This window comes from Crotalus tigris, unplaced genomic scaffold (assembly GCF_016545835.1).
Source record: "Crotalus tigris isolate CLP2741 ecotype Arizona unplaced genomic scaffold, ASM1654583v1 scf7180000019305.191637, whole genome shotgun sequence".
Lineage (NCBI taxonomy): Eukaryota > Metazoa > Chordata > Lepidosauria > Squamata > Viperidae > Crotalus > Crotalus tigris.
The window spans coordinates 121,464-149,288 of NW_024097478.1; the positions used below are offsets into that span (position 1 = coordinate 121,464).

Consider the following 27,825-nt stretch of genomic DNA (forward strand, 5'->3'; position numbering starts at 1 on the left):
TCCACTCAAACAACATTTATTGTATTTCCTTCTTTCATTAGTTACAAAAACTATAAAAGCATATTGATTAATATTTATAAAATATGCAAATATCACAATTTAGTTACATAGCATATTTGTTTGACGCAAAGCAAAGTGATATGGAATGTAGATCCATGCTCATCTGTCTGTCTTCATTCTGAGTTAGATGCTCATGACACACTGAACGAACTGCGAAAGAAACTGTGTATCAGGTATAGTTTGTTATCACAATATTTTTTATGCAATTATGCATTGCAAGATTGCTGTAATACAGAGATAGGGAAGCCTGTGGACCTTCAGCAGTTGGGCCTCGTTCCTAAAAACTGTAATGCCTGATGAGAATTGAAAATTAGCATCTAGACTTCAACAGTAGGCCATTACAATTACATCGACAACTTCTCATTCATGTTTAATATTTTAAATCATTTAAAAACAACTGGGAAGTATTATGGCTATCATTTAATGGTGTGGCCAATGCAGTGGCACTTTCAAGTACCATCTTGCAAATTCTTGATTTGAAAAGCCACAGGAGCATTATCTAATGGTTCTCAATTCTTGCCAAGAAAGACTGAAGTTCTTTAAGATACTGATCTATACTGCCTGACAGCTTATACTTCTTTTAATCACTTTGCTAACTACTGGAAATATACGTGGCATTTTGGAGCAGTGAGGGAGCAAGTTAGGACTTCAGTAAGAAGACTCATAGACTAGCATCCAGTATGAATCTAGTGCGATCCAGCACATGACATGAGACAGTCTATTGGAAAATGTCTGACACTAAACTTGAGTAGCACATGTAGCCTAATGATATATGCTTTGTATACAAAAAATATTATGTTCAACTGATAGCGTTCCCAAGTAAGGCTGGAAAGGAATTGCCTAAAATCCAATATTCAAAAGCTACCAATATATTGGACTGCTGCTAGCTATATACTACTGTGTTTCTCTGAAAATAAGACCCAGTCTTATTTTTTTGCCTCCTAAAGAGACCAAGTCTTATTTTCGGGTGGTGTTTTTACCACTCACTGCACGGTGGCTTGATTCTCGGCTGCAGAGGCCTTCTGAAAAGGTCTCTGACTGTGAAATACAGGTTGAGGGACACTGCAGAAGAAGTGGTACGGTGAAAAGAGGCAGGTATCAATTCATGAGAGACCTGTTAAGTAAGTGCCGGGTACCTAAAGCGGCTCCCCCCCCAACCCCACCCTAGCTTATATTTGGGCATGCTCCTTGCCCCAAGACTAGGGCTTATTTTGGGGGTAGAGCTTATATTAGGCCCACTCCCCAAAATCAAGGTAGGGCTTATTTGGGGGGGGTAGGTCTTACTTTTGGGGAAACACAGTAGTTACTTCTATTCTGGCCCTCCAATCATATTGACATCTGCTCCTAGAATTCTCACCAATTGCCATCAGAATTCTGGGAAGTAAAATACACACATATGGACGATGTACCAATTTGGGAAAAATTGGTGCAGGATAGAATGGACATTTTAGGACCATTGGCCATATCTGGCTCTTTGTTTATTCAGACAAGCAGCAGGATGGACAGTCTTCCACAATAGTCCCAGTTTCTCATGTGGCTTCTTGGGAAAATTTATTGCCCACTTCTGGTATAGGCAATACAGTGTTAGGCTGATCATATTAAGATACAGCTTTCACTGTTGCTACATAACAGACTTATGATCCTCAAAGGCCGTCCATTATCTGAGAATAGCTTCTAATGAAGGCAAGGGCACAGCTATAAAATTTTATAAAAAGTCCAGTGGAAGAAGGGATAATTACCATGAAAACAAATTTCAACAACTGATACTGAAATCACTGTTCACGACACTTAAGGAAAAGCATATTTCACATCTCTAGCTGGAAAGACTAATTTAAAACCACTTACATCATCATATTGGAAATTCACCATCCCTTGCTGGGCTGCATCCCTTCTTCGAAAACTATCTGTAAAGAAATAAAATAAAATAAAATAAAATGAATCAGATGGCAAATCACATGTTAGGAGAAGAAAATAGTCTATTATAACTGTCAGTTTCAGAAAAACTAACTAAAAACTGACAAACACAAGAAATTATTTTTGAACAATGATCTACTGATTAATTTAGGTCCAAGGATTAAAATACTAATACACTTTGGAAATCCACAAGTTCTAATCCTTTATCAATCAAAGTGCAGAGATTTCTCTTTCCTACATTTAGTGCTGTTAAAAAAATGTATCAATATGATTTAACCTGGAAGAAAGATTCAGAAATAGAATACTTGAAATGCTGGAACATTTTCTATGTCATAGACAAAAACAGTTTGGAATAAAATTATTAGGACTAGATCTAATGGATTTAAGCTATTATGAGATTAAAGTTCAACTGAACCTCAAGTAAAATATTAACGATGATGGGCTAGCCATCCAGAAAGATCTTCATCCAATGGTTAAAAGGCCTTCTGTTGAAGATAGTTTAAATCCGTTTCCTAACATAAACAGATAGACTGGACGGCTTACACAGACCATTCCATCAACTTTGTGTTTCAGAAAAAAAAACAAAAAACTTGACTTGATAAAAAGAGAAATTAAAAATCAGTCAAGCCCAGTAATTGTTGTGAAATTAATCATACCAGTAAGAGCTCTGAGTTTTACACAGCAGGCTATATAATCATCAAAACTGATCTTTCCACGACAGCTGTATCGTTTCACAATTCCATTGATGGCCTGTGGACTCAATCTAAATCCTAAATAAATAAAAGACACAAAAGAAAGCAAACATGTTGAATATCCTATATCAGAAATATCCTTTATTGGGTAATGTATATTCAGGTAGGACAATTGCAAGATGACTCTTAAAAAGTGAGATGGACAGGTGCTTTACTGCAAAACAGAACACCAATCTTTAGCATCAGTTTTATTCCAAATAATGTTTCTAGGAGTCTGGGGAAAAACAGGAAGTCCTGCAAAATGAGATAATGGAAGCATAATTGATAACAACCTTTACCAGAAAAAAAAGGAAACCTCCAAGGAAACCAAGTGGATATATAGAGCTTTTAAAATGCTAAAAGGAAATGGAATCATGGACAGCCCCCAAAAGAATAACAACACTTAGGAGGAAGGAATATAGATTTGTGATAAAATAGGCAGGCCATAGTTCTTGCTAGAATTATACCAGCTTAATAGATTTATGGATCATGGCAAGTGCTATTCCTATTTAGCTCTGTCTTGGTCAATCCCCTCCTGGAATATTATATTCAGTCCAAAAGGGCTACTAACAACTTGGAATTCAGAGAATAATGTCCACGATAACAGAGAGCAAAAAACTGATGATTAATGGTTAAGGTAACTGAGACTATGTTACTTGTAGAGCAGAAGATTGAGGGGAGGTATAGTAACAGTTTCTATTAATCTCCACTGAGTTTTACAAGGACTAGACTAGATCAATCTTGCCTAGTCTGAACACAACTGGAGAATTCTGGGAGTTGAAGTCTTGAGAAATCAAAAGACTTTTAGGTTAAGGAAGATTCGGGGTTCTTCTGTAGGTTTTTCCTGTGGCCATTAACCCTAGCCAGAGAAAAGTTCTACAACTCACCCATGGATAACAATGCTTTTTGCAGTTCCTGAGAATCAACTGTACCACTGCGGTCACCATCCACGCTCATAAAATGTTGCCTCCAGCCATTCAGTACAGCCCAAAGTTCTTTAAATTCATTGAAGCCCATTGTGCCAGACATATCTCTCTGGATTATTGTTAAGGATCAAACCATACTAATAGTAAAATATTCTTTATTGTTCACAGGATTGCAGCTCTGATATCAAGCGTAGATGATCACTCAGGACTTACTTTTTAACTGAAAAATTATTGAATTCAACTGCAATTCTATGCACATTTTGGAGCAAAACCTTATTCATATATATAAATAAAAGGATATCACAGAAAAGTTTTAATAGAAAGATATGTAATAGCTAAATTACAAAAGTGTATGCAGAATCTACTCAATTAGCAATGAAACATTGATTTCAAACAATTTCAACACAACACAATCACATTGGCTACCCCATAGATAAAAACTTACACAGAAAGAAAAGTTTCTTTATTAAAATATGCATCTGCTATGGACAATTTTACCTGGTGTGGATTTCATACCATAAATTATAAAATGGTCAGAATAACAGAATAACAGAGTTGGAAGGGAAATCTTCTAGTCGAACTCCATCCTCACGCAGGAAACCCTATATCATTTCAGACAAACAGTTGTCCAATCTCTTCTTAAAAACCTCCTGTGTTGGATCACTCACAACTTCTAGAGGCAAGTCTTTCTACTAATTAATTGTTCTAATTGTCAGAAAAAAAGATCAAAACATTCTACATAAAAGCTAAACGTGATTTTAGCTGCCAAAGTACTCTCCATTATCTGAAAGCATTTCTCGCAACCCCCAAATGTAGTAAAAATCATAGCCAGACAAATGAAGGATACATCAAGCATGGAAATCATGAGTCTGCAAGTTTCTAAATTAAAGGCTGTTTTTAAAAAAGAGAACAAATAAGTAATGCACGTCACTAATTAATTAATGTGTATTATTTGTCTCTGCAATACTAAGAAAATAATTTTTAAGACAGAGCAATACTATAAACATTTTCCTATAATGCTATGAAATTTCCACTGATTCAAATAGAAGTAAAAGTTACTTAATCAAAGTACTTTATCAAATTGAACTTGATGACTAATGATTATATGGATATGTCCATGTTATTTTCACAACAACATGTGGTAGTGGTTTACTGCTGTTTTCTTCCAAAATGCTTTTTTAACTTGCTAGTCTACTCTATTAACCTGAACTTCCCTGTTGTATTTCGATCAAAGTTATTAGTCAGATCTGGCCAAGTCAAGGCAATGAGTTGTGATCTACAAACCCCATAATGCTAGACCACTGCCAAGGTGAATGGGGCATGTGGGAATTCAAGTAATCTTTGACTTATCATTCAATTCAAGGATTCTAGTCCATGAAAATTTACACCACAGAGGAAGTCTTAAACACAGCATAGAAATGTTCATTTGTCAAACTTACGTTTATAGGTACCAGCAATTCCGGACTGAGTCAGACATTTTTGTAGCTCATCGGCATCTATTTGCCCATCCTTTGAAAACACAAACAATGTCAATCCAGCTTTATTTAATAATAATAATAATGATAATAATAATAATAATAATAATAATAAAGTTGGAAGGGACCTTGGAGGTCATCTAATCCAACCCCCTGCTCAGGCAGGAAACCCTATACCATTTCAGACAAATGGCTGTTCAGTTTCTTCTTAAAAACTTCCAGTGTTGGAGCATTCACCACTTTTGGAGGCAGGTTGTTCCACTGGTTAATTGTTCTAACTGTCAGGAAGTTTCTCCTTAGTTCTAGGTTGCTTATGATTTGCGTAATAGCCAATGCCCCAAACATTTCTCCTTTCCCCAAGAAGATAGCAGGTATTATGGGATCAAAGACATGAGCAGACTGTGACATATGAATGGGGACACTCATATACTTGGGCATATAAGAACCAACAATGTTCTCTATGTCCTGGGAAAAAAAATCTCTGATCCTTGGTTGCAACAATTGTTTATACAATTCTTTTAATTCTTTTTTCAATGCAACCTTAACAAGTGTAAATTATTGCTTTCCACCCCAATGAATGGTGGAATGTAGCTGTGAAGATATGCCCACTGAAGAAAAAGTATGCAAAATTAATCCGTTGGTGATGAAATAAAGGAAGGAAGACAATACTTCAAAAAAAAAGCTATGTTGTATATTATTTAATCCATTTTTATACTTTGCAGAAGACACATTGTATATTTTGACTAAAAAAAATAAGAGACATTACATAACTAATTAAAAAAATTAACTAACAACATATATCTGGATCAGCAATCTTGTACCAGTAAGGTAGAAAATCATACCTGCCCAGCTACTGCAGCAAAATAACCATATAATGGATCTTGAGCCTGACCAGGAAATGCTGGTCCACCTGGAGCACTTCCATACTAAAAATGAAATAAAATACTAACCTAAATTGCAAATAACCAAAACCCAGGAATATTTAAGAAGCATTTCATACTAATATAGTTTCAATAGACTGGCAGTCTTTTATATCTGACTGCAATGTGCCTACAAATATTTTACATTATCTAGACAAGGGCCAACTTAATCCATCAGAATGCAGAATACCAGGAAGGGACTATGGAGGTCTTTTAGTCCACCTCCTTGCTGAAGCCTATATCATTCCAGACAAAAGACTGTCCAATCTCTTCTTTAGAACCTCTAATGATGGAACACCCTCAATTTCTAAAGCAATCCACGTTCTGGAGGCAATCCATGTTTCCTTTGGTACTTGATATAGACAAGGAAGGAGATTAATTGATGGGTCAAACCAGTAAAAGGGGTAATATTTCAGGTACACGGTATAAAATTATTACTTAAGGGACATACCCTGAACAATCATAGGAATTTGGACAAAGTACAGTCATAAGGCAGCTAAGGAGATATTGGAAGTGGCAGAAGATTCACTCCACTGCCAGAGCACTATTCTACTTCTCTCTCCAAGAGAAATTGCCAATAATAGAAAATTCTGTACACGTATGTGATATCCCGTCACTTAGTCCCAAACAGAATAATTCATTCATATATAAGATGCAGTCTTAAACCAGTATATTCCCAAGCCTCTCATTTCTGTAACAAATGCAGAGATTTTGTAATTGGAAAACTGAAAGGCACAGATTAGGCCAGGGGTATCAAACTGCCAGCCCGCAGGCTGAATGCATCATGTGGAGGCTGCGCCCACCCCAACTCCGGCAATGGGAAAAAAGTCACAATACATCACGACACGTCATGTGACGCAGCGAGTTTGACACTCCTGGATTAGGCCTTTCAGTTACACGAATCTTGAGATAAAAAAAAAAAATCTTTTGCATCAGAAGGGGAAAAAGTCAGAGGACCAGAATTCAAGAGAAAAACACTTGGCTGGTTTTAGGAAATGTCAGCTGTGGTGTCTGTAGTATCATACTTTAAGGTTACTCAGTTACTGGCAGTTCATTACACTCAGTTTGTTTTGTTTTAATAATGCTTTGTTGAAATAGCCATAGTGCTGGCTTCATACCATATATTAAATTGTGACCATGATTTTGCAAACCAAAATTAGGTTCTCTCATCACACTAAGCCAAAAGCAAGCAAACCATCATAGTTTAGTACAATAGGTAAAGAGAAACAAAAATTCAAATGACTGTTGGCTGCAACCCAAGTACCTTTTCGTTGTAATAAACTAGAATTATCCAGAAACAAAATCTCTTAGCAGAACTATTTGTTTTATACAAGGAAATGCCTTCTTTGTTTAGCAAATCTATTCATTACGAATGTTGCAAAGTTCATAAGTTCACAAGTTGGTGAAAGGAAATAGGTAGGCATTTACAAATTCATTGAAATATTTAATACGCATACGCATAATGAAATATTTAAAAAACACACCTAACGTTCATGCTGGTATTTATTGGTGAAAAGAGGAAGATTGCCAGCAATTGCTGACAGCGTCTATGCCTGTATGAAGTCATAAGAAGACAGATCATGTGCAACATTCATATTGAAAGTAGATTTTATAGAGTACAGTAAGACAGAATTCAGCCTTACATGTTTGCCCAAGATTCATTTAAGAAATTATAGGGGTAGGTTTAATATGGATATATTTGTATTTAATTTAACTATAATTTTCTTCTTATTGAAAAATTAAAAGCTCCCTGGCTATATTTTCTGTAATACAATTTGTATGGTTTTGGCTGTGGAGGGCACAATTGGCAATCAAGTATTTCCAAAAGGCAGCAGTGATGAAGCATGGTGGTTAAATAAACTTTTGTTCTGATATGCATTTCAATTTTCATGCAGGAAAAAAGCTACAGAAAATGGATTACCAAAGTAAACTCTAAATGTGGAGGTTTAATGGCTCTCTGAATTTTTGATAGTAGATTGGGTAGTCCTAAAGGAAACACTAAAAAAACAATAACTACCGTATATGTATTCAATGTTTTTTGCTGCCTCTTTTCATGTACTCCTAAGTGATATATTATCACACATATAATGTTTTAGAACCACACATTAAATGCAGGCCTCATTTCTCCTGTCTCCCCAAAAGCATCAGTGTTATTGATAAATTAGTCCATTAAAGAATCAAATTAGATCAGGAACACTAAAAGTCCCCTTGAAGCTGACTGGGTCTTAAACAAGATCTTGTAATTCAAATTCAACGTCTACAGAATTACTAGTTACTAGAAGATTAATATAGGGAGGGAAGTATGACATGGTTCATTGTGTTAATCTTTTCCAGGAAAGGATATTTACACCATAAAAGAGAAAGTTGGTGCAGCCCAAGTGTGAAACAAAAGTTCAACTGGGCAAGCAGAGATACCTTGGGTTTTTTATATCTAATTAATTTTTTTATTTAAATGATTTTTCTCTGTAAAGCAACCCTATATAATATTGTCAGAACTGGGCTGACCTGAGGATTGACATCTGATTAGCACTGAGTGCCTACATAAACTCTCTTTCAAACATGTACAGCTGATATCATATAGCCAGAAATAAAGATAATACAATTTGAACCTCGAACATCTTACTCCATATTTTAGAGTATTATTATGTAAACAGAATAATCTACTTCTTTGCAATACTGTGCAAATTATACCACAAGTAGTAGCCCGGAGATCCCAATGCAAAGAAGATGGCATTCATTTAACTCATGAGAAGTTATAGTTCGGTACACACAGAAATTAAAATTAATTCGTTAAAACACACAGGATCTGTGTTAAAGTCAAGATTCAGGATTGCCTTTTATTGAGCTATCGATATTCAGATCAGTATAGATCTGTTTCTCTCTTAAGTTAGCAGCCTCTAGAAATTGCACAATAGTTCATTTAGGGCCTTGCCCTAAAACACAACGTTTTTAGCTTAACCTTTCGACTTACTGGATGCTCGGCACTAATTACCAAGCAACCAATAGTTTACTGGATAAACCAAGATCCAGAAAAAAATATGGTTTAGAGGAATGTGCAAACCCGATCAGTTGTCTCGACAATTATTGGCAGACCGCCTGTGGCGTTTTACAGAAGGCGGAGGCTCTTCCTGTAAATCGGGAACCGGATTTGAGACTTTCTAAGTGCCCATCGCGCGTGGCTCCACTTTGGAAAGTTGCTTCGATTAATTCCACGAGACCCCACCAAGTCAGGTTCCGCGCGAAGGCCTCCTCCCTCTGCAAAGCGGCATTCTGGCTCTGGGTTAATTCAGATAGGTTTTTCTCTTCCCTTCGCGGTGCCATCTTCCACATCCCTACAGCTACCGTAATCAAGCAAACCGTAATCAAGCTTTCAACAAGCAAACAAAGCCATTCCCCGCGAACGTTAAAAGGAGACGGCGCCCGGAGCGACTCTTTTACGCTTCAAGCTGTCTTACCCCGCCCTGGTAATAGGCGCCTCCGGGACCAGAATACGCCATAATCTTCAATTAGCTACTCTTCGGAAACCGCCAGCAACCTCCCCGTGACCTCTCAGCGCTGCCCCAAACCGGAGGAAGTCCGGATCAAACCATTGTCGCGAAAGGAAGGGATTGGAAAACGTTTCTTCGCGGGGAAACTGCAAGTGGCGCCGTTTCTGACCGTGTATTTCCCTTCGATCTCGCCATTCCTTGCCCGTCTTGTATAAAACTGGACGAAGCACCTGGCATTAACCCGCTCCTCTTTTCTGATGAGAATGGTATAAGCCGGATATCCTTTATTTTTTTATATTGAAACTTTGTTTGTGATGATGAAACTAAGTATTGGAAACCTAGATGACAGTTTCCGGAGGAGGAATTAGCAAATGTGTGCGCGTGTGGATAATTAAGAATATTTGCTTTATGAACAGTACATACTGGACGTGGGAAAGGAAGGATAAGCTACATTATCATGTCATACATAGGTGCTATACAACTTGGGAATCCGAGGGATTTTAGTCTTTCAGCTCTAGGTCTTCTTTGTCCACTGGGTTACTGGGCGCGAAGCCTACTCGTTATTCAGAAATAGGTTCCACGTGCCTTGACAGGTTTCTCACACAGGATTGCTTTCAGACATGTTCTTCATTTTGATTATATGGCAGCAAATCCCACTTTATTTAGAAGCGTGTACCCCAAACAAACATCTAGATCCTAGATTCTAGAATTTCATCCTTTAATTCATCACCTGCAGAAAAGAAGCCAAATGGACAAAAAGTGGTGTTGTGGTGCTGTAGTGCAAGACTTGCACCTTTTAATATGAGTATTGTGATATTGCATGTACACCAAAAGGAGGAAGTTGCACCAGAGCATCGCAGAGCTGTTTGATAAAAGTAGCAATATCTTGATGATGATGATAATGGTTTAAGTCAAATACAGGCTGTCCTTGACTTATACTTTATCAACTAGTCAAAGTTATGACAATGCTGAAGAAAGTGACTTATGACTGGTCCTTGCATTTGTGATTGTTGCAGTGTCCCCACAAACACAGGATCAAAATTTGGACATTTTGCAATTGACATATATTTATCACGTTGTAATGTCCCAGTGTCACGTGATTGCCATTTATGATCTTCCCAGTCAGCTTTCAACAAGCAAAGTAAATGGAGAAAGCTGGTTGAACAGTTGTGTGGTTAATGATTGTGGCAAAAAAGGCCTTAAAAATCAGGTGTGAGTCATTTAACTTGCTTAGAAATGGAATCCCAATTGTGGTTGTAAGTTGAAGTCTAGGAAGTTGATGATTATTAATTTAAGCCAGGCATGTCAAACTGCCGGCCCACGGGCTGAATGCATCATACTAAAACCGTGCCCACCACATTGCTGGCAATGGGGAAAAAGTGATACATTGCACAACATCATGTGACATCGCAAGTTTCACATGCCTGATTTAAGCTAAATCCTACAGGACTATGATTAGGTTTTTTAAAGGTCATATTTGAAAATACTAATTAGGGTTACTCAGTAAATCATGATTTAGCATTTTATGTAAATGTTTTATTCAATCTTCATACACACATAAATTATATAACTTATCTTCAGAAACATTGTAGAATATTTTTTTCTAACACCCTTGCATATAACCAACTCAATGTGCTGCTATAAAATACTTACTTTAAAAAAGATTAATGGTCAATGGATAATCTACATTAAAGTAATTCAAGGCCACTTTTTCATATTTCTGTATTTGATTCTTTTTTAATATATTTATTTATAAGACTTAATTTATTTTTTAACATTAAGCTTGAATGATGAGGCTTTAAACATTTGTTTATAGGAATGGAATCCTATTTGATTTAACGAAGATTTCTAACTCTTATGATATGGAATTTTTCCAAAATAAGCTCTCTAGAACTACTGTAAGTATACCTAAAAGTGCACCTGTTTCTTTTCTGCATGCAGAAATTGGAAGATGCTCAATTATGGCCAAAAGAATTATTAGGGCAATTCATTGCTAGTTACGCACCTCATGTGCTTTTTTGAATCCAATCACATTTCCATGTTACCTTATATTTATTGGTTTATAATCTTAGCTATTCATGTGCATTATTTTGGCTTTTTTCAGATATTTTTGGAATTTAAATAATATAAACAATAATTTACTAGCTAAAACATATTTTAGACATTTTTGCTCAAAGAAATCTTTATAAATTTTCATACATTCTCCTTTGGTACATCTTTAATAAAACCCTTAAACACTGTTTAAGGTGGATAATATCTCCATCATTTAAAGAAACAATTAACATATTATGATTTCTAGCTACTGGGAAGAGCTAATTCCTTTAAAAAAATCATATAGTATGCATGTCTATGTATGTTCCAATAAATCTGTAGATCTTTCTCACTATTTTTTCTACTGTTCTATTTCTGCTTCAGGTAGTGAGAAATTTTTGGAATCCCCTCTTGAGGGAGAAATTATTCTGCCTTGAATTGCACAAAAATGAACATTTAATGAATTTAAATGTTCATTTTTGTGCAATTCAAGGCAGAATAATGATTTGATAAAAAAACATTGATAAGCATCTTTGATTTTGATTTTTGAAGTTGGTTTATACTACCCTCTCCACTTCTCCCAGTCTGCTAATGAGAATATCATATAGTAGTGTGTAAAGTATTTTGCTAAAATTAAAGTATCTACAACATTTCTATGCTTTACTAAGAAAGTTGTTTGATTAACAATAATGGTAGATTTGCTCTTGACAAATCTATGTTGACATCTGGTAATTATGCCATTGTATTCTAGAAGCTTATGTGTTGCTTTTTTTTATCATCTGTTCCATAATATTTCAAGGCATTTATGTTTATTGGTTGGATTCTCATTCTCCCTTTTTGATAGGGCAATTATTTTCCTCCAGTCCCCTGGCATTTGTTCTAGTTTGCTGTTGATGCAACTGGAAAGGCCAGCTGGCAAATTGAAAGGCACAGACTGCAAGAACAAGATGGCACTCAGAGACCATCAAAACCAGACTTGGAGTTAGCCAGCCTTGTTCTGTTCTGCCACTAGCAAAATAGGTCTTGGTTCTCCTCAGGTATCCATCCCCTTAATTGATTTTTTTTGAATGTTATAGTTTTATTCAGTCCAACAAGCAAAGCACACCCCTTATGCCATCCCTCAATTTAAAAGCTCCAGCTTTGGAGAGTTTTCTGTAGCTTTCTTAGATATTCTCCAGTGACATAACCAATGCAGGAAGATGCAAGTGATTTGCCTTTACTTCCTTCCTAGGGCTGAAAGTGACCAGCCCTAAGTCACCCACTTGGCTCCATGCCTAAGGCAGGACTAGAACTCATGGTCTCCTGGTTTCCCTTAATCAGTTTATTAATGCATGTACTACATTGGGCTTTCATGTTTATATGTTTCATGTTGCTGGCTGCACAATGTGGCAATGCAGTGTGAAATACTTGGGAATTAGTGAAAAAAATGGGGCAGTATGCCTGTGTTCAGATTATGCTGAAGTGAGACTAAACCCAAGCAGCCAAACTGGGCACAGGTTCCCAGCAAAGCAGGTTGATATTAGACTGATTGATCAGAAGGCAGATTGACCTAGCTTACTTAGCTTATGGATCTGAACTCTCCATTGGTACTTTGAAGAAAAAAATGTGGCCTAATCCAGTTCCATACCATCCTCATTTGTACCAATACTTTCTGTCTTTAGAGTCAGTGAATTTTGGTGTGATTTAATTTATATTCACTGAACTTGTCCCAGGGATTTGTATCACAGTTCTCTTAACTGTTACTGTATTGTTTGGTGAATCGTCATCACTTTATTAAAAGTCTTATTTGCTGAACTCTTAGGTGTAAATTTCTATTAATTCTTTTCTTGTCCTTCTATTCAAAACAGACTTCCTTGATCTTTATAGTTGATCTTAAATCTTCTTCTCTACTGATCAAGAGCAAAAGATGTCTGAATGACAAAGAAATGTTTCTGCTTCAAAGGATTTTCTTTATTTCTTTTGAAACACACCAAGTATAAGTGCTTATAAACAAATTTGGAGACCAAACCTTGGAAAACAGAATACATGTATTTTTTTTAATACAATACAAATACAATTTGCTAATATACAGTAAGTAAATTTGAATTAAATTGCTTCTTGTAACTGATTTAGCTTATGAGTTTGACTTAAACATACATAATAATGAAGCATTAAATCTTTGACATTGCTAACAGAGGGAACATTCAGGTTATGGAGACTTGAAAGTGAAGTCTGACATCAGGTCTCTGTCCCCATTTGTCCCAGCCTTCTTTGCTGATATTTTATGAATCGCAGCAGATTTCACCACAGAAAACTTTAAAATGAAAGTAGCAAGATGAATGTGGGTGGATTCAAAGGATTTTCAGTCTCCAACTTTCCAACATTTCCTTCATCTGGAAAAAAAACACCTTAAAGCAGCCACTTGAAAACTTTTTTTCATGTGTCTTCCTGCTGGTCTGCAGCAGGCAAGTTTTGTATTAGAATCAGGGAATGTTTTTATTGCTTTTTCATGTTTTGTTAGATATACTTTAGCAAGACTGGATTTAGCATTTCTTGTTCACATTCTTGACTGTCAAGAATGTCAAGTGTAGGGTTCTCTTATGCAACCCTCCTGTTAATCTCACAATAAAGTTATAGCTTCCCATAGATAAAAGAAATTTCTTTATGGATTGAAAGATACTGATAGAAAGAAAATGCAATTTGTATGCAGGTAGCATTATAGATATGTATATTTTATAGCGTATTTATATAGAGATCTTTGGCTGGAAAGCTATTGCTGGTCTGAAATCCTATAACCGTTTTATGGGTATCTGAGCATAATCCTGAAAACTTACAGAAACTCATTCCAAATGTGACAGATGTGGTTTATAAAGTTCTTCCCTGATCACTCACAAAAGCTCATATTCAAGATATTTTTTTCAATGTGTCTCCGCTGCTTAGTGCTTTGACTATGCTCAGTCTTTTTCAAAATATACAGATTAACAGGAATTCAGGAATTATACAAATGATAATTCTTTGGTGTTCGGATTGCTGTTTGAGTGGTTCATATGTTTGTGTTTCCTCTCCCAGCCCTGTCGAATTTCAGTTAATGGTCTGTCTATACATGGAAATATTAGGAAAAACTTAATGAACAGCACGATGCAAGGAATAATGAGAGAGAGCAAATAAATTGGAGGAAGGAACCATGGGTATGAGAGATGATTCAAGAACCTCTTCCCACCATATCCCAGTGTATGGGCAGTACACAAAACCAGTGTAAGGTAGCCTAGATAAGACTGTGGAAACAAACAAAAACAATGGTTAGTAAACAAATATTAACTTCTGAATGCATTTTCTAGAAAGTTAGTGTAAAAATTGTAGAGGATTCTATATTGCTAACCAAAATTGGACCAAACTAGCTTTGCTAGAGTTTCTAGAAATGCACCCAACAGAATGAGAATGTAAGTCTCAAGTGTATTGAACTATATTAAGTTATCCTAGTTTAGAGCTGTAATTTAAGACCACTGTATTTATTAGAATGGTTTAATTGATTGAACCTGACCAGACTGCAAAACTGTGTGCAAAATAACACTCAAATTGTATAAGATAAACATTTTAATAATATGGACTGTCAAGGACAGTTTCCTTTTTCGCATTAAACTGAAATATATAAAATGAAAAATAGGAAGCCTTAGTAATTGCATAATACATTTATTTATCCAAACTACATTAGTTTATATAAGCTTTTATCTTAAAAAAAACCAGCAATAACCTTCCCTTTGCTACAGTGTCTATTTATATACATACATATACAAACATCTGCAACACAGCCTCCTTAATTAGTCTTCATGAACATATCAAAATAAGGAAAAGAATTAGAAAACACTCATTTCAAGGCTGTTTTTTGTGCTGGGGAAATCACAGAGTAATCTCAGTTTTTCATTTTGAACCTGGGACTCTGCTTGTATTTTACACTTTAACATTCACAATTCCCAAAGAGGAGTTATGAAAGTTGAAGTTCTACCTATTTAGAAGGAAGGAGATAGGAAAAAGATGTCATAGTTCTGAAAACATGGCATCTAATTTCCCAGAGAGAATCAGGAGAATACAGCTTTAAAATATTAAAATTCCTTGTCCATCCCTGCCCATGTTGTCTTAATGTCTGGTTAAAAACTGCTGAAGTGGAGGAGGGGAAACAATCCTTGTCTAAAGATTAAGCTAAATACTAGTTAGTTACACCTGATAGGCAAAAAAGGATGAGAACAAGATAAATTTACTAGCCAAACAGAATCTTACCTGCACAAACCTAAACTCTCTCCAATTAACACTGTTGCTGACAGAAGGCAAGGATGTTATCCCAAGGAGAACAAACAGGAAAAAACCTAAGATTCCCAAAGCAAGGTAAGAATCACTGTGCCAGGCAAAGCCAGTCCAAAATGGTTCTGTTTTGTTTTTAAATACCTTAATGGAAAACAGAAATATATGTGTGAGTATAATAATTTCATAACAGATCTGCAACATATTGCCCCCCTATATATCATGAGGGGAGTTCCAGATGAAAATTTTCTTCCACTTGCATCACACTCAAATAAGTCTTTTGAAAGATCTAGAAGATCATAGAGGCTAAATATCTTTATACATGCAGACTCACCTTTCTGAAAAATGACAGGTTCAGCTACGTTTTCAAGAGTCGGCACGGAGGAGGGATGCTGTTCCAGAGATCAAGTACCATGAGAGGGAAGGTGCACTTTCTAGGCCCCAATAGGTGAGTTTAATTGAAGGGACCTAAAATGTGCCTAAATTGTCCAGTCTTACTCAGTGGGCAGAGACCATGGGATGTAGATAGTTCCTCAAATAATCAGTATCTACACAATGAAGGGTTTTCTAGATGACAATGAGCACCTTGAATTGCACCCAGAAGTCAATTGGCAGCTCACAAAGCAGTAAAGACACATGACACACCTAGGTATATTCTGGATGAGCTACAACTTCCAAATGGTCTCCAAGACCATGCCATATAGAGCAGGGGTGTCAAACTCGTAACGTCACAAAATGTGTTGCGATGTATCATAGCTTTTTTTCCATTGCCAGCAACGCAGCTGGTGCAGTTTCGCCATGATGCATCCAGCCTGCGCGCCGGCATTGACATCCCTGATATAGAGTATATTGTAGTTATCTAGTACTGAGGTTATCAAAGCATGTGTCTGAAAGGCCTCCAGATCAAGGAATGGGTGTAGCTGGCACAATTGATGAATCTGGAGAAGCCTTCCTAGTCACAACTGCCATCTGCTTTTTGAGCAGGATATGTGAATACAGAATGACATACAAATTGCATGCCCCTTTCAAATGGGAAGATGCTGTCCTACCCAAGGATAAAGATGGAGATTCCTCAGAACCAGGTTGCCCAAATATCTACAGTCACTCAATTTTGTCAAAACTGAGATGGTTTCAGATCAAGAGGGTTTCAGCTGGGCAAAAGGATATGAATAATGAGTAGGTAACTGCTCTAATGCTCTAGTGACAGTTATGAGCTGGATCTGAAATGACTTAGCATTCCTTTGCTAAATCTAAGGGAACTTGATGCAATTTCCCCATTTTATGAGAGTATTTGAAATGGGCTGAAAATGCTGAAACAATTTGGGGCAACCCTGAAGTTTGGTAAATTATTAGAACTTTCCTCCTTAAAAATCTGCATTAGGGTGGGGGCAGCAAGGAAAAACATGGTATTTGCTTTTCTTCTCAATATTGTACCAGCTGTTGAATTGGGGGAAAAAAGTGCGTGAGACTGGCTTACCTGTTGAAGGACAAAAGAATTGGCCCTCCATCTTACATAGTAACGAATGGGGATGATCAGTGTATATAAAACATGTAGGAAAGCATAAGCCAAGGCGACCAATCCCAGTTGTTTCCGGCAGAGCATCCATTTATCCAGCCAATCAGGAAAACGTCTGTACTTTGTACCTCTGTATAACTGGAGAATAGCTGCAAAGATCCCAGGTAAATAGACCAATGCAAGAAGAACGAGAGCCACAACAGGGCAGATCCGGTTTGCAATTGTAACAGCAACAAAAAAAGAAGTATTTTTTCCATTCTCAACATGATTATAGATGATATCACGGACAACACTGTATAAAAATATGAATGCACTAAGAGCAAAAGAGAGGTAGATGGGAAATCTCCACATTGGAAAAAGTTGTAAAGGGTAATTCTCAATTTCTTTTGATGCTAAGAGAGAACCTTTATCCAAAGGAGTAAGACCAAGACTCCGAACAATCTCCATCACCTTTTCTTTTGCTTTTCGATCATCTCCACAGATGAATACCTGAAACATCAAAGTAAAATAAAGTCCCATTGCTTCAATAAAAAATAAAGAAATTATCCCAGTGAGCCAACCTTCTTGATGTCTTGATGACTCTTAGCTTATTAGTTAACTTTTGAGAAAGTTGGCCATTTTGATAAAACTGAAATTAGCCAGAGTGGGGATCTTTGGGGATAACAAAACCTGAAAATGTTTTATGTTCTTTTTTATTAATATACTTTTTAACTTCATTTTTTTATTTTAGTTGAAAAATTAAAATACAAAATTTGAAAAATAATTAAGAGCTAAAACAAAACTAGACAAGAACATTAAAAATATGAATTAAAAAGAATAAAACAAAAACACTCCTCCCTAGTTTAAATTAGCAAATCTGTTGTAAAAATAATAGTTTCCTCCCTTGCAAAGTAGGTTCAAAATGTATAAGACTCTATGTCTACTTGCAGTGTACTGCCATACATATATGAAAGAAAAAATAGTTAACAGGTTAAACAAAGCAAAAGATTTAAATGTGCTTTTCTTTGCTGGAGCTATGAATCCAATGGCACTGATTGCTCAAAACCTCACGACCTAACGATCATAAGTTGAACAGTAGGATGTAGAGAGATAGTTAAAGATTTACTGTGTAGTTCTTGACTGAAAAGTCACCTACTACCTTCATTTCCAGGTACACGTGCACACAGCATGTGACCTCGGATTCTGCACCTGTTGGGATGCAGTTAGAGCTTCACAGAGGCAGGGCTCCTTTCTATCCACAGCAGTTGTAGCTTCCACTGCCTGTACACCTTAGTTTGCCGAAGTATTAAGTCTCTCACCCTTTCTCTTGGTAATAACAACAGACATAAAAAAGCAGCCAATTAGATTAGTTATAAGGAAAAAAGGCAATTTGTTTTATTTTATACTGTAGCTGCTAGTCTACCTATTAAATTCTCCGGTCAAATTAGAAAATTAAAATATTAAAATATTAAAAAACTGTACTAAGCCAATTTAGAATCACAAAGTAATGTCCCAGCTTTGGGTTTCCCAAACTGGTCATTTGGGAGGGGTAGAGAGAAAAGGTCTGCTGTTCTGATCATGAATCTGCATTTAATTTCAGAAGTTCCAGTTCAGAGGCTAGGTGTAATCTGTATAATGTATTTTATAAATAAAGTGCCTTTCAGTGACAGCTACAAAAATCTAGTTCCTTGTTTCAGGCCAGATCCTTAGCTCAGCTCATGCACACACAGAACATGTCCACCTCCAGCAACCTTTGGCATCTGAGATGCCCTTACCTGTCTGCTTGCATCCAAGCCTCCTGATTGCAGGGCCCATGCTGACACTGTATTAAACGCTTTGACCACTTTACTGCCTGGGAGCAGCTGGGCAAGATATTCAGCATTTGATTCTGCATACTGGTTTATTTTAAGGTTGTTGCTCACATCCACCAACACTTTTTCATCAAGGATTTCTCGTAGGCTTTCAAGAAAGTTGTAGTGCACTCTCTGGACTGCTACAATGATAATGTCAGATGTTTCAGCAGCTTCTGCATGAGATAGGATTGTGGCTCCTTGAGGAATTAATCCGGATTTTTGAGTGTTTCGGCTCCCATAAACAATGGAATAGCCACACTGCATCAGCTTATAGCCCAGAGATCTTCCAAAATCACCTGTTCCAAAAATGCACAGCGTCTCCATCTTGCTGGGCATATCTGAAGTAAGTGGAATCATTGAATTGACATTTTCAGACATATCTGAAATTATTCCTACAATGCAGAATTGTTCATGTTAACTTATTGCTAGAAATAAAAAAAAATCAGTTTGATTCTCAAGTACCTATTAGATTATACATATTGGTGACTTTCACATGTGCCGACGCTCAGCTCTCATAATATTGACTGGAAATTATGTCAGTTAAAACCCAACATTTGGATTTTAACTGACATAATTATTTGAGGAAGGCTACATTCATAAATACTAGATAATTTCAAGTTAATGTAGCACATAATATTTAATTGAAGTCTTGTTACATAAAAAACTTTCTGATGCCTTCAGAATTTCAAGTTGAAGAAAATATGGTTGGTTTTGTTGTTACAAGTGTGCTTGAAATTTGATATAAAACACACATTTCTCTGACTTTACTAACAAAATTTGCTATCTTGCTATTCATTGCTACAAAGCTGGATATAGATTTTGCTTTAGGGAGGGTGATATCCCCACTGTGATTCATATTTTGAATAATGAATTATGTTTTACATACAACTAGGATTTTTACTGATGCTTGGGGAATATATTTTTTTAGAATCTAAGCTCTTTATTTATACACCTCTCCTTCATTTCACTAAGCTTCTTTTCCCCCTGAATACAGAAGCATAAAGCAAATAGTTTTATCCAAGTTGATGTTTTTTGGTGTGTTGCAAGGGCTACAGAAGAAATAAAAGGCTGTAAAGTTATAAATGAAGAGTTATAGAGGAAAATTTTTTTTTATAAATTTAAGAGTTTCACTCAAAGTCACATGTGGTCACAGTACCAATCACAAGCAAGGGAATATGAAAACAATCTATTTAAAGAACAAATGTGTTGAACAGGCTTCCATTCCTTCCATTCTCGTTCCACCAAATGCTCTTTGACATATATCAAGAACCTACTGATTTTTAATTTAAGAACTAATTAAGAAATCAAAACTTTGAAGTTCAGGATGGTCTTCATTCATTACAGTATGTATCACTACAATGCCATGCAATGCAATACTGATATAATTAGATTACATAATTATACAATGTAATTATAATAAAATAATTTAAGTAAGGTTTATTTATTTATTTGGAGGCTTTATTATTCCAGTCCTCTGACTCTGAACAATGTAAAACTCAGTAAAGCATAATTGGGATTAAAAATAATGAAACAAACAATCATCACTCTTTAAACAATACTCTTTAAAGAGCAAGTAATTTTTTTTAAAGGAAGCTTCGGCCTGTAAAGGGATTTGTGAAATAGAAGAAGGACCATTATCAAAACAACAGTCAGATAAAAGAAGTATAAGTCTGGGGCAGGAATATAACATGAATATCTCAAGACAAGCCCCTTCATAGTTTTCATGAAAAAAGAAAAGGGGGGGAGCACGTTCAGATTTTGTTACTCTATATGTTACATGATGGAAGTGTGGGCAGCTGGAGGCTGCATGCTATATAGACAGTGATGGGATTCAAATAGATTCTCTGTTTGGATGCCCCTTCTGGAACAAAAAAATTAGCTACTGGTTCTGCCGAAGTGGTGAGAATTGCCTGAATCCCACCACTGTATATAGACCATGAGTGTGTAAGTGGGCAGGTGCCATGGTTGGGTACTACAGAGTATTGACAGATGGATAAAAATTCAGCAGGAATGAAAGTGACTATAAGAGCATTGCTAAGCAATGCAGTTATATGAGGTTGTGTTTATTACTGCATTTGTTAGCACTGTTTGCTTAGCAATGGAAATTCTAGTCCCAATTGCCTTCAGAATCCCAGGAGTACCTGTAGCGAATTTTCTCACCAACATCCTACAAGCCCAAAAGATAGACAGGCCTTTACCCTGGTCAGATTTGATGGTTCACCATCTGCACAGTTAGGTTAAATTTTCAAAAAATGAAAAATTATAAAAACTAGTCAGGAAAGCAGTTCCACCATTAGATGACAGAAGAGTGAAAAAGGATGTTGAGATAAAATATTGAGGTTGTAGAGATATTGAATGCTTTTTTATAGTTTTTTTTTAGATTTTTCTTTTTATATATAGAGATTTAATTTTAACTTTGTATTTTATATTCTTTTTAGCTTTTAAAATTGCTCACTGTATTTTCCCCTTCCTATATGACCATAATAAAGATATTATTTGATTGGAATATTGGAGTAAAATGGGTCTTAGATGGATTATGTTTTTATCCTCTTAAAATATTATTAATTTTGGCTAAAATAAAGCAATTGTATTTCCTTTGATGAAAACACTTTAATGTAAATGCATAGGACAGCCTTCTGCAACTTGCAGTCTTCCGAGCTAGATGATAACATGGGAGAATTATATTTAGGTCAGCAAGTAACATCAGATTGTGTTAGGCTGGTACAAACTTCCAGAAATTGTAGATTTTGATGTGCTCAATGTTACATTTGCCACTAGATGGCAGTACAGTTTTATTTGTAACTATGAATTTAGATTAGAAGATGGAATAAATATGTGACACAAAATTGATTGTGTACTTTGTTTTCTTGTGGCTGTGGTGGGGAATTCAGTAACCAGGGAAATAGTCTTTAGGATCCAGGCAATTTTTAGGATCTACAGGCAACTGGGACTTATTTTGTAGTAATAGTGATAATGCTATCTTTTCAAGCAATTCTATGGACCAGCTCCCTCCCAATTTTCTGATTGTGTTAGGGCTACTTTCAGTTTTATGTTATGATCAGTGGTCTAGCCACCATGTTTAAATTTGTATTAGAAATATGGGTCAAAAATATGTTCCCATTTAAAATTAGGTATCTTCGACAGAATGGACTTCCTAAACGATTTAATATTTATGAAATTAGAATTTCACTTTCTTTCTTCAAGGAGAAGGTGTTGATCTGGTTATACTAGAATTATATTTCATATATAGTTGCTATCAGTATATACAGAATCCCCAACTACATTTTATAACTTAGAGTATGTTATGGATAGAAAGCAGAGTGTAAGTTAATTAGATAACCATATAGGTAGATGATACATAGATAACAGACCAGTAGAAATAGAGACAGAGACAGATAGACATAAAGATAGAAGAACAGATATCTACCGATCTACCAATCTACCTCAAAAGGTATTTGGGATCATTTATATATTTATGGACACTTCCTTTATCACAGTGGTTCTCAACCGGTCGTAAGTCGAGGACTAAACCGGTCATAAGTCGACGACTTTCCCTGCTTGGGAGCGCCGCACATGCGTGGTGCCGCCCCCTGCGCTGGCCAAGATGTTGCTGACAAGCGGCAGAGACGGAGCAGGCCGACCACCGGCTGGGCCACCAGCTGGCCCAGCCCAAGGGAGGTAAAGCACCCACTGGAAAAGGGGAAAAAATGGCGGACAGCCTTGCTTGGCGATCCCCGTGAAATGGTCGATCGACCCCAAATGGTGTCCCGACCCATAGGTTGAGAACCGCTGCTTTATCACTTCCTGCCTCTTACTTTTTTTTAAAAAAAACTTTTTTAAGCTAAGCTGCAACATTGATCTAATACAGCGGTTCTCAACCTGTGGGTCGCGACCCCATTTGGGGTCGAACGACCATTTCACGGGGTCACCAAACAACGCAGTCTGCCATTTTTTCCACCATTTTTTCCCCTTTTCCTTAGCTGTGCTACTCCCTCTTATTCTATTGGCTTTCGAAAGCCAATAGAATAGACTCTCTTGAACAGAGTCTAATTCTATTGGCTTTCAAAAGCCAATAGGAATTGTCCAGGCTGACTCTGCCCTGCTGAGCCCACCAAAAGCCCCAGTCTGCAAATGGTACTGCAAGGCGAACATTCTGCAAAGCTTCCCTCCCTGCTGAGCAACTAAAAAGTAAGTAAAAGAGGGCCGGGATGGGACGTGGGAGGCCAGTGGGCGCAGGGAGGGTTGCTGACGCACGTGGGGCCCGGCGGGTGCCTTACCTGCCTTGGGCTGGGCCAGCTGGTGGGCCAGCCAGTGGTCGCCCTGCGCCGTCGCTGCCGTGGCCACCCGGGAGTGCCTAGGCCTGCCTGCCGCCGCCCCTTGCCAGCTATGCCTCAGCCGGTGCAGGGGGCGGCACCATGCATGCGTGGTGCTCCCGGGCAAGGAAATACAGGTAGTCCTCGACTTAAGACTGGGGTCGCAGCTATAAAAAGGTTGAGAACCACTGATCTAATATCTAACGTTTACTTCCAAGAATGCCTTTGGACCTCATTTGATCTCCAGAGGTCTATACAAAAGATAAAATGGTTCTTTGTCTAGAGGAGTGACAGACAAAAGGGCAAAGTAAGCTGGACAGAATATTTTGGAGACCTAAAGACTGCCGTCTCATAAATGGTTATTTTACCATAATCCACACTGGCAAATTTATTCAAAAGGCTATTGTACTCCTGTTTTATTTTATCTTACTTTAAGGGATGCCATAGAGTATTAATGCCACACAAAGACCCTCAAAATAGGGTTCCTTTTAAAAAAATGTTTCATTGATCTAGCATCGCATTTGTACAGACAGAGGCACTTCTATTAATTCCATTTAATTTCACTGATTAAATCAGAGATGGGTAAATCAGAGAAGTTTGGTACTATGCATTCCATAATCTACTATTATTGGCTTTTATCCCTCTGCCTTCATAAATAATTAGTTTATTATCTTATTCACAGCAGCTTTCTGACCGAGCTTAAAAGGACTTTTCAGGTACCCCAGTGCTCTTATAGTCAACAGAGAGTAATATGTTAGCCTAATTTTTTTCAAAATAGGGAGGAGGATCGTGATTGGTTGTGTTTGCCCCTCTATTTTTCCCCTAAAAAGGGGGAGGGTTATATTTAAGATTTATTGCAGACTTTATAAACTTTGCTTTTTTGATATCCCCTTCCCCAAAACTGACTGTTTCACGTTTGGTTAATGCCAGGATTTAAAAAGAAATAGTGTCATATCCATGCCAGTCATTAATTTATTTAGAAATGATTATCATTGTTCAAAGCAAATTTCCAAGTGGGATTTTAATGTGAAGCCAGCTGCAGTTGGTAGGATTGCAGCCTAAGCAAAAGAGCCAGATGAAATCTTGCTGCCTGAGGCAAAGCCCAAGACATCCCTCTCCTTTGCATCCATCTGCTGCAGTTGAATGGGTTGCCAGCTGAGAACTGGAAGGTAAATCTTACTTCATCCCCGGATGGGTGCCTGCTGCCTACACCTGAGAGCAACTGAGACCAGTTTAAGAAATGCAAGACAGAAAGAGCAGCACATGGAACACAAGACTGCACATAAACCTCTCTTTCAGGAGAGATACAGACTCAAGAAAAAGATTTAGGAGGCAAAGGACTGTCCTTTTGGTGCAAATTCAGAGGCTGGTGGCATCAATACGTCACTGTCATGGCCTCATGCTTGGAAGGAGTGAAAGGGTTTATATACAGAGTTATTCTCAGCTTCTTTTTTGTTGGATACTCTGTCTGTTCTTTGCACAAGGAACTACTAATCTGGGGTCACTTCCTAAGGTCTTTTTTCCCAAGTACACACATACTTAGAGCACATTACTTTGACTTTTTGATCAGCTGTCTGCTAAGCTTTGCCCACTGTACAATGTAGCTCCTGTGACTAAATTGCTTTTCTGTTTTAAGGCTTATTTTACTAATCCTCGCTCAAGTCAGATATTTGCTCTCATAATGTTTACATAGAAAGCTTCAATCTCCAGTGTGCCCCCTCATTTTTTTGACCGCCTTGTAACAACAAAGTAAATTGCATTCTTATTCCTTTTGTTCAGAAAATAAGCTTAGAATTCCACCCTGCTCCCGGTTTTTTCCTTATTCATACTCTAACTTCATTTTTTTCTGCTGTATTACTATATCTGAGGAGATAGGCGGAACTCTAAAATAAAATTAGTGTCCCATGAATTATAAAAGCTTTGATATTATGGGGCACATGAGGTGAGAAGAATCCAAAAATCAGGGTTGCAATGCAGCAAATTATCACTGTAATTTGTATTTTTTTTTTAAAAAAAATCCAGTTTTTTGCTTTCAGCAAAATGATTCCACATTGCAAACTTTAACAGAACAGATAAAATGTATTGTTAGTGATGATAATTTCTTCCCTATCGCTGCTCTGCTATTCTATTCCTCTCATCTCTGCCTTTTAACAAGATAATACTGAAACTGATTCTTCAGGCGTATGAAGCATGAGCTGAAAAAAAAAAAGATGCACTTAATGTTGCCTAAATCATAGCAAACTGCTGAGAGAGCTGCAAATTCAAACCAACTAAACCATTACTATAAATATACATGGTCAAGCTGAAAAGTTGAATACTTTCCTTTGCATTTCCAAAGTTGCTAAACTGGTTAGAGTTTAAAAGAATCAAGGGTTAATCCAGCCCTGTCATCTGTACGGTTCATCACAAAAGATTCTTAAGGTGTTGGCAATCTGAAAGGTGGAGACAGGCATTAAGCATAAAGAATGTAGTTGAGAAATGATGTGGTAAGATATACTGTACATTCCAATGAGAAAAAGGTAGAGTACATTATGAGTGGAGTTTTCCTCCTTTTGTTCCATCAAGTTTTTTTCTTTGCATCTTTCTTCTTTTCTCTCTTAGCATCTCTTCATGTGACTCATTGGTCAAAAACTCCCAACAATTCTCAGCATTCTTCACCATTAAATATATCAGCTGAAATGCTGGGATATGTACACCTACATCATCTGGAAAGGTACAAATCCCCCTCCCCCCACCCTTAAGTTTAATGGATTCATGGGATACTTTCAGTATGACAATCTCTGTTGTCCCTTTCCACAATAAATGACAGCTTTCATCAAGATTCTGATTGTATTATTATGATGCCCCTTGAAGATAAACACACTGCAAGTCCTGGTATCTAACATTGGATTGAATGACAGAACTAAAAGTCAGTTTAGTTGCTAAGCAACATTACTATTGACAGTTAGGATCTAAAATGATTATAATCACAGAATGAAGGAATTGTTCCTTCTGCGGAACAGCAAACACATTGGGAGTTTACCACAAGAGAGATTTTCCTTCATGTTGCAACTGAGTCTCGTTGCCAGAAAATGTTGGTAAAGTGCCTGCAAAAACACGCTGTATAAGCTCGTGGCACTGAACAGCACCAAACATTGCATAAGAACTGATATGAAGAAAACAATATAAGAAATTTAAAAAGGAACATCCTTGTGCAGATTTTGTCAGAGTCTAATCTGAAAAGTATGTTTCCTGGATGTTCCTTCTTTAATAAATCTAGTCTGAAACTCATTTAATGATTGTAGCATTTATTTACCATTCAATTTTTTAGATAAAAAAGAAATCTCACTATTATTTTTATAAATAATTCAAGGCGGTAAGTGTTCCTAATCTTAATCAGACTCTCCCAGACTGGAGCCTCCAGCTGTGTTGCAGATGTATCTTAAGACATTTGAGTGCAAGATTGTGGATGGCTGGCATAAGCTCCTCTTGTGAAAGTCTATTAAAGTTTTCCTTTTAGAAACCCTCCAAATTGGTATTAGAACTATTTAGCATTATGCCAAACAATTCAGACCTAATGTTGAACCTTTTTTTTAAGGTAATAAAGTGAGATTTAGAGAAAGAGCAAAGTGGGCAAGTAGATTCATAATTGATTAAAATAGAACCACAAAGGGTGTCTGGCTCTACCAGGCCTCTCAAATAATTATGTTACCTAAGTGAAAACATCCCACAAACCTCTTTTATATTCTATTACTGTAATGTAAGATATATTAAGTATAAATGAATGATTAATTTGCTGCCTTCTCATAACAAGGCAGCTGTCTCCCTCTCCCTGCATGAAATGAATCTGTGCCGAACATAACACAAATTCAACTGTCCTTAATGATAAGTCAGTTCTTAGTAATGAAATGCCCAAATATTGATGCAATTCTTTCATGCAAAATAAAAACATTTTAAAAGCTCAATTGCAACTTCTGTTGTATTTTTCTATGGGAGCCAGTTAGGACATTAACATTATTTTAATGCCTCCCTTACCTGCTGGTTGCTAGGATTGTTTAATAGTGCACTAGAATAAGAATATATCATTGTACACTTTTCAGTTCTCCAAAGGCTTATAGCATACAAACATCTTGTATTCTCAGATCAAAAACATTCTTCTACTGTAATCTGAGAAAACATAGATGGGAAGATCTGACAGCTAGCTCAAGAACTTGGCTCTGTGGCTGAGATTTGGATGGAGAACAGTAAGTCCTTCTTTTGTGGAGAAGAGAACAGCCTGAACCCAGGTAGCAAGTATTTCTGAAGGAAGCCAGGTGCAACAGAAGAATTGTCATTCTCCCAGTGAACATCTGGGAAATGCTTAAG

The 27,825-nt window shown here is 36.8% G+C and overlaps 2 protein-coding genes and 1 long non-coding RNA gene across 9 annotated transcripts in view; 1 reads left to right on the top strand and 2 right to left on the bottom strand.

Moving 5' to 3' along the window:
- SRI (sorcin) lies at positions 1-9,695 on the bottom strand. 2 transcript variants are annotated; one of them, XM_039361594.1, is made up of 8 exons: positions 9,482-9,692; positions 5,949-6,032; positions 5,071-5,140; positions 4,479-4,522; positions 3,593-3,740; positions 2,631-2,744; positions 1,906-1,964; positions 1-210 (listed from the first exon to the last, which is right to left on the bottom strand). In XM_039361594.1, the coding sequence occupies exons 1-8, from the start codon at positions 9,521-9,523 to the stop codon at positions 184-186; spliced, it is 588 nt and encodes a 195-aa protein (XP_039217528.1). In that variant the 5' UTR covers positions 9,524-9,692; the 3' UTR covers positions 1-183. The 2 variants fall into 2 exon arrangements, with proteins under 2 accessions (XP_039217528.1, XP_039217529.1); XM_039361595.1 differs by lacking the exon at positions 5,949-6,032 and having other exon boundaries at positions 9,482-9,695.
- LOC120316241 lies at positions 9,655-14,224 on the top strand. 2 transcript variants are annotated; one of them, XR_005558896.1, is made up of 3 exons: positions 9,655-9,780; positions 11,331-11,412; positions 13,393-14,224. It is a non-coding gene; the product is annotated as an uncharacterized LOC120316241 (long non-coding RNA). The 2 variants fall into 2 exon arrangements; XR_005558895.1 differs by lacking the exon at positions 13,393-14,224 and adding an exon at positions 12,390-12,642.
- STEAP4 (STEAP4 metalloreductase) overlaps positions 13,555-27,825 on the bottom strand; it is a 23,612-nt gene continuing 9,341 nt past the window's right edge. For 3 of the 5 annotated variants that reach the window (XM_039361589.1, XM_039361592.1, XM_039361591.1), the window contains 4 exons: positions 19,091-19,560; positions 17,298-17,825; positions 15,800-15,964; positions 13,555-14,799 (listed from right to left, as the gene is read on the bottom strand). In XM_039361589.1, coding sequence (XP_039217523.1) covers positions 14,521-14,799; positions 15,800-15,964; positions 17,298-17,825; positions 19,091-19,546 — 1,428 coding nt within the window. In that variant the 5' untranslated portion in view covers positions 19,547-19,560 and the 3' untranslated portion in view covers positions 13,555-14,520. Of the gene's footprint in view, positions 14,800-15,799; positions 15,965-17,297; positions 17,826-19,090; positions 19,561-25,803; positions 25,914-27,825 lie in introns of all 5 variants that reach the window. The other 2 variants (XM_039361590.1, XM_039361593.1) reach the window with 2 other exon arrangements.

Bases quoted from the DNA above. Each gene is read 5' to 3' on its own strand.
- SRI (XM_039361594.1), bottom strand. From the start codon at position 9,523: ATGGCGTATTCTGGTCCCGGAGGCGCCTATTACCAGGGCGGG. The intron at 5,141-5,948 runs GTATGATTTTCT...GTGTTTTCAAAG, and splicing joins TTGCTGCAGTAGCTGGGCAG to GATGGGCAAATAGATGCCGA. The intron at 1,965-2,630 runs GTATGATTAATT...ATTTCTTTACAG, and splicing joins AAAACTCAGAGCTCTTACTG to ATAGTTTTCGAAGAAGGGAT.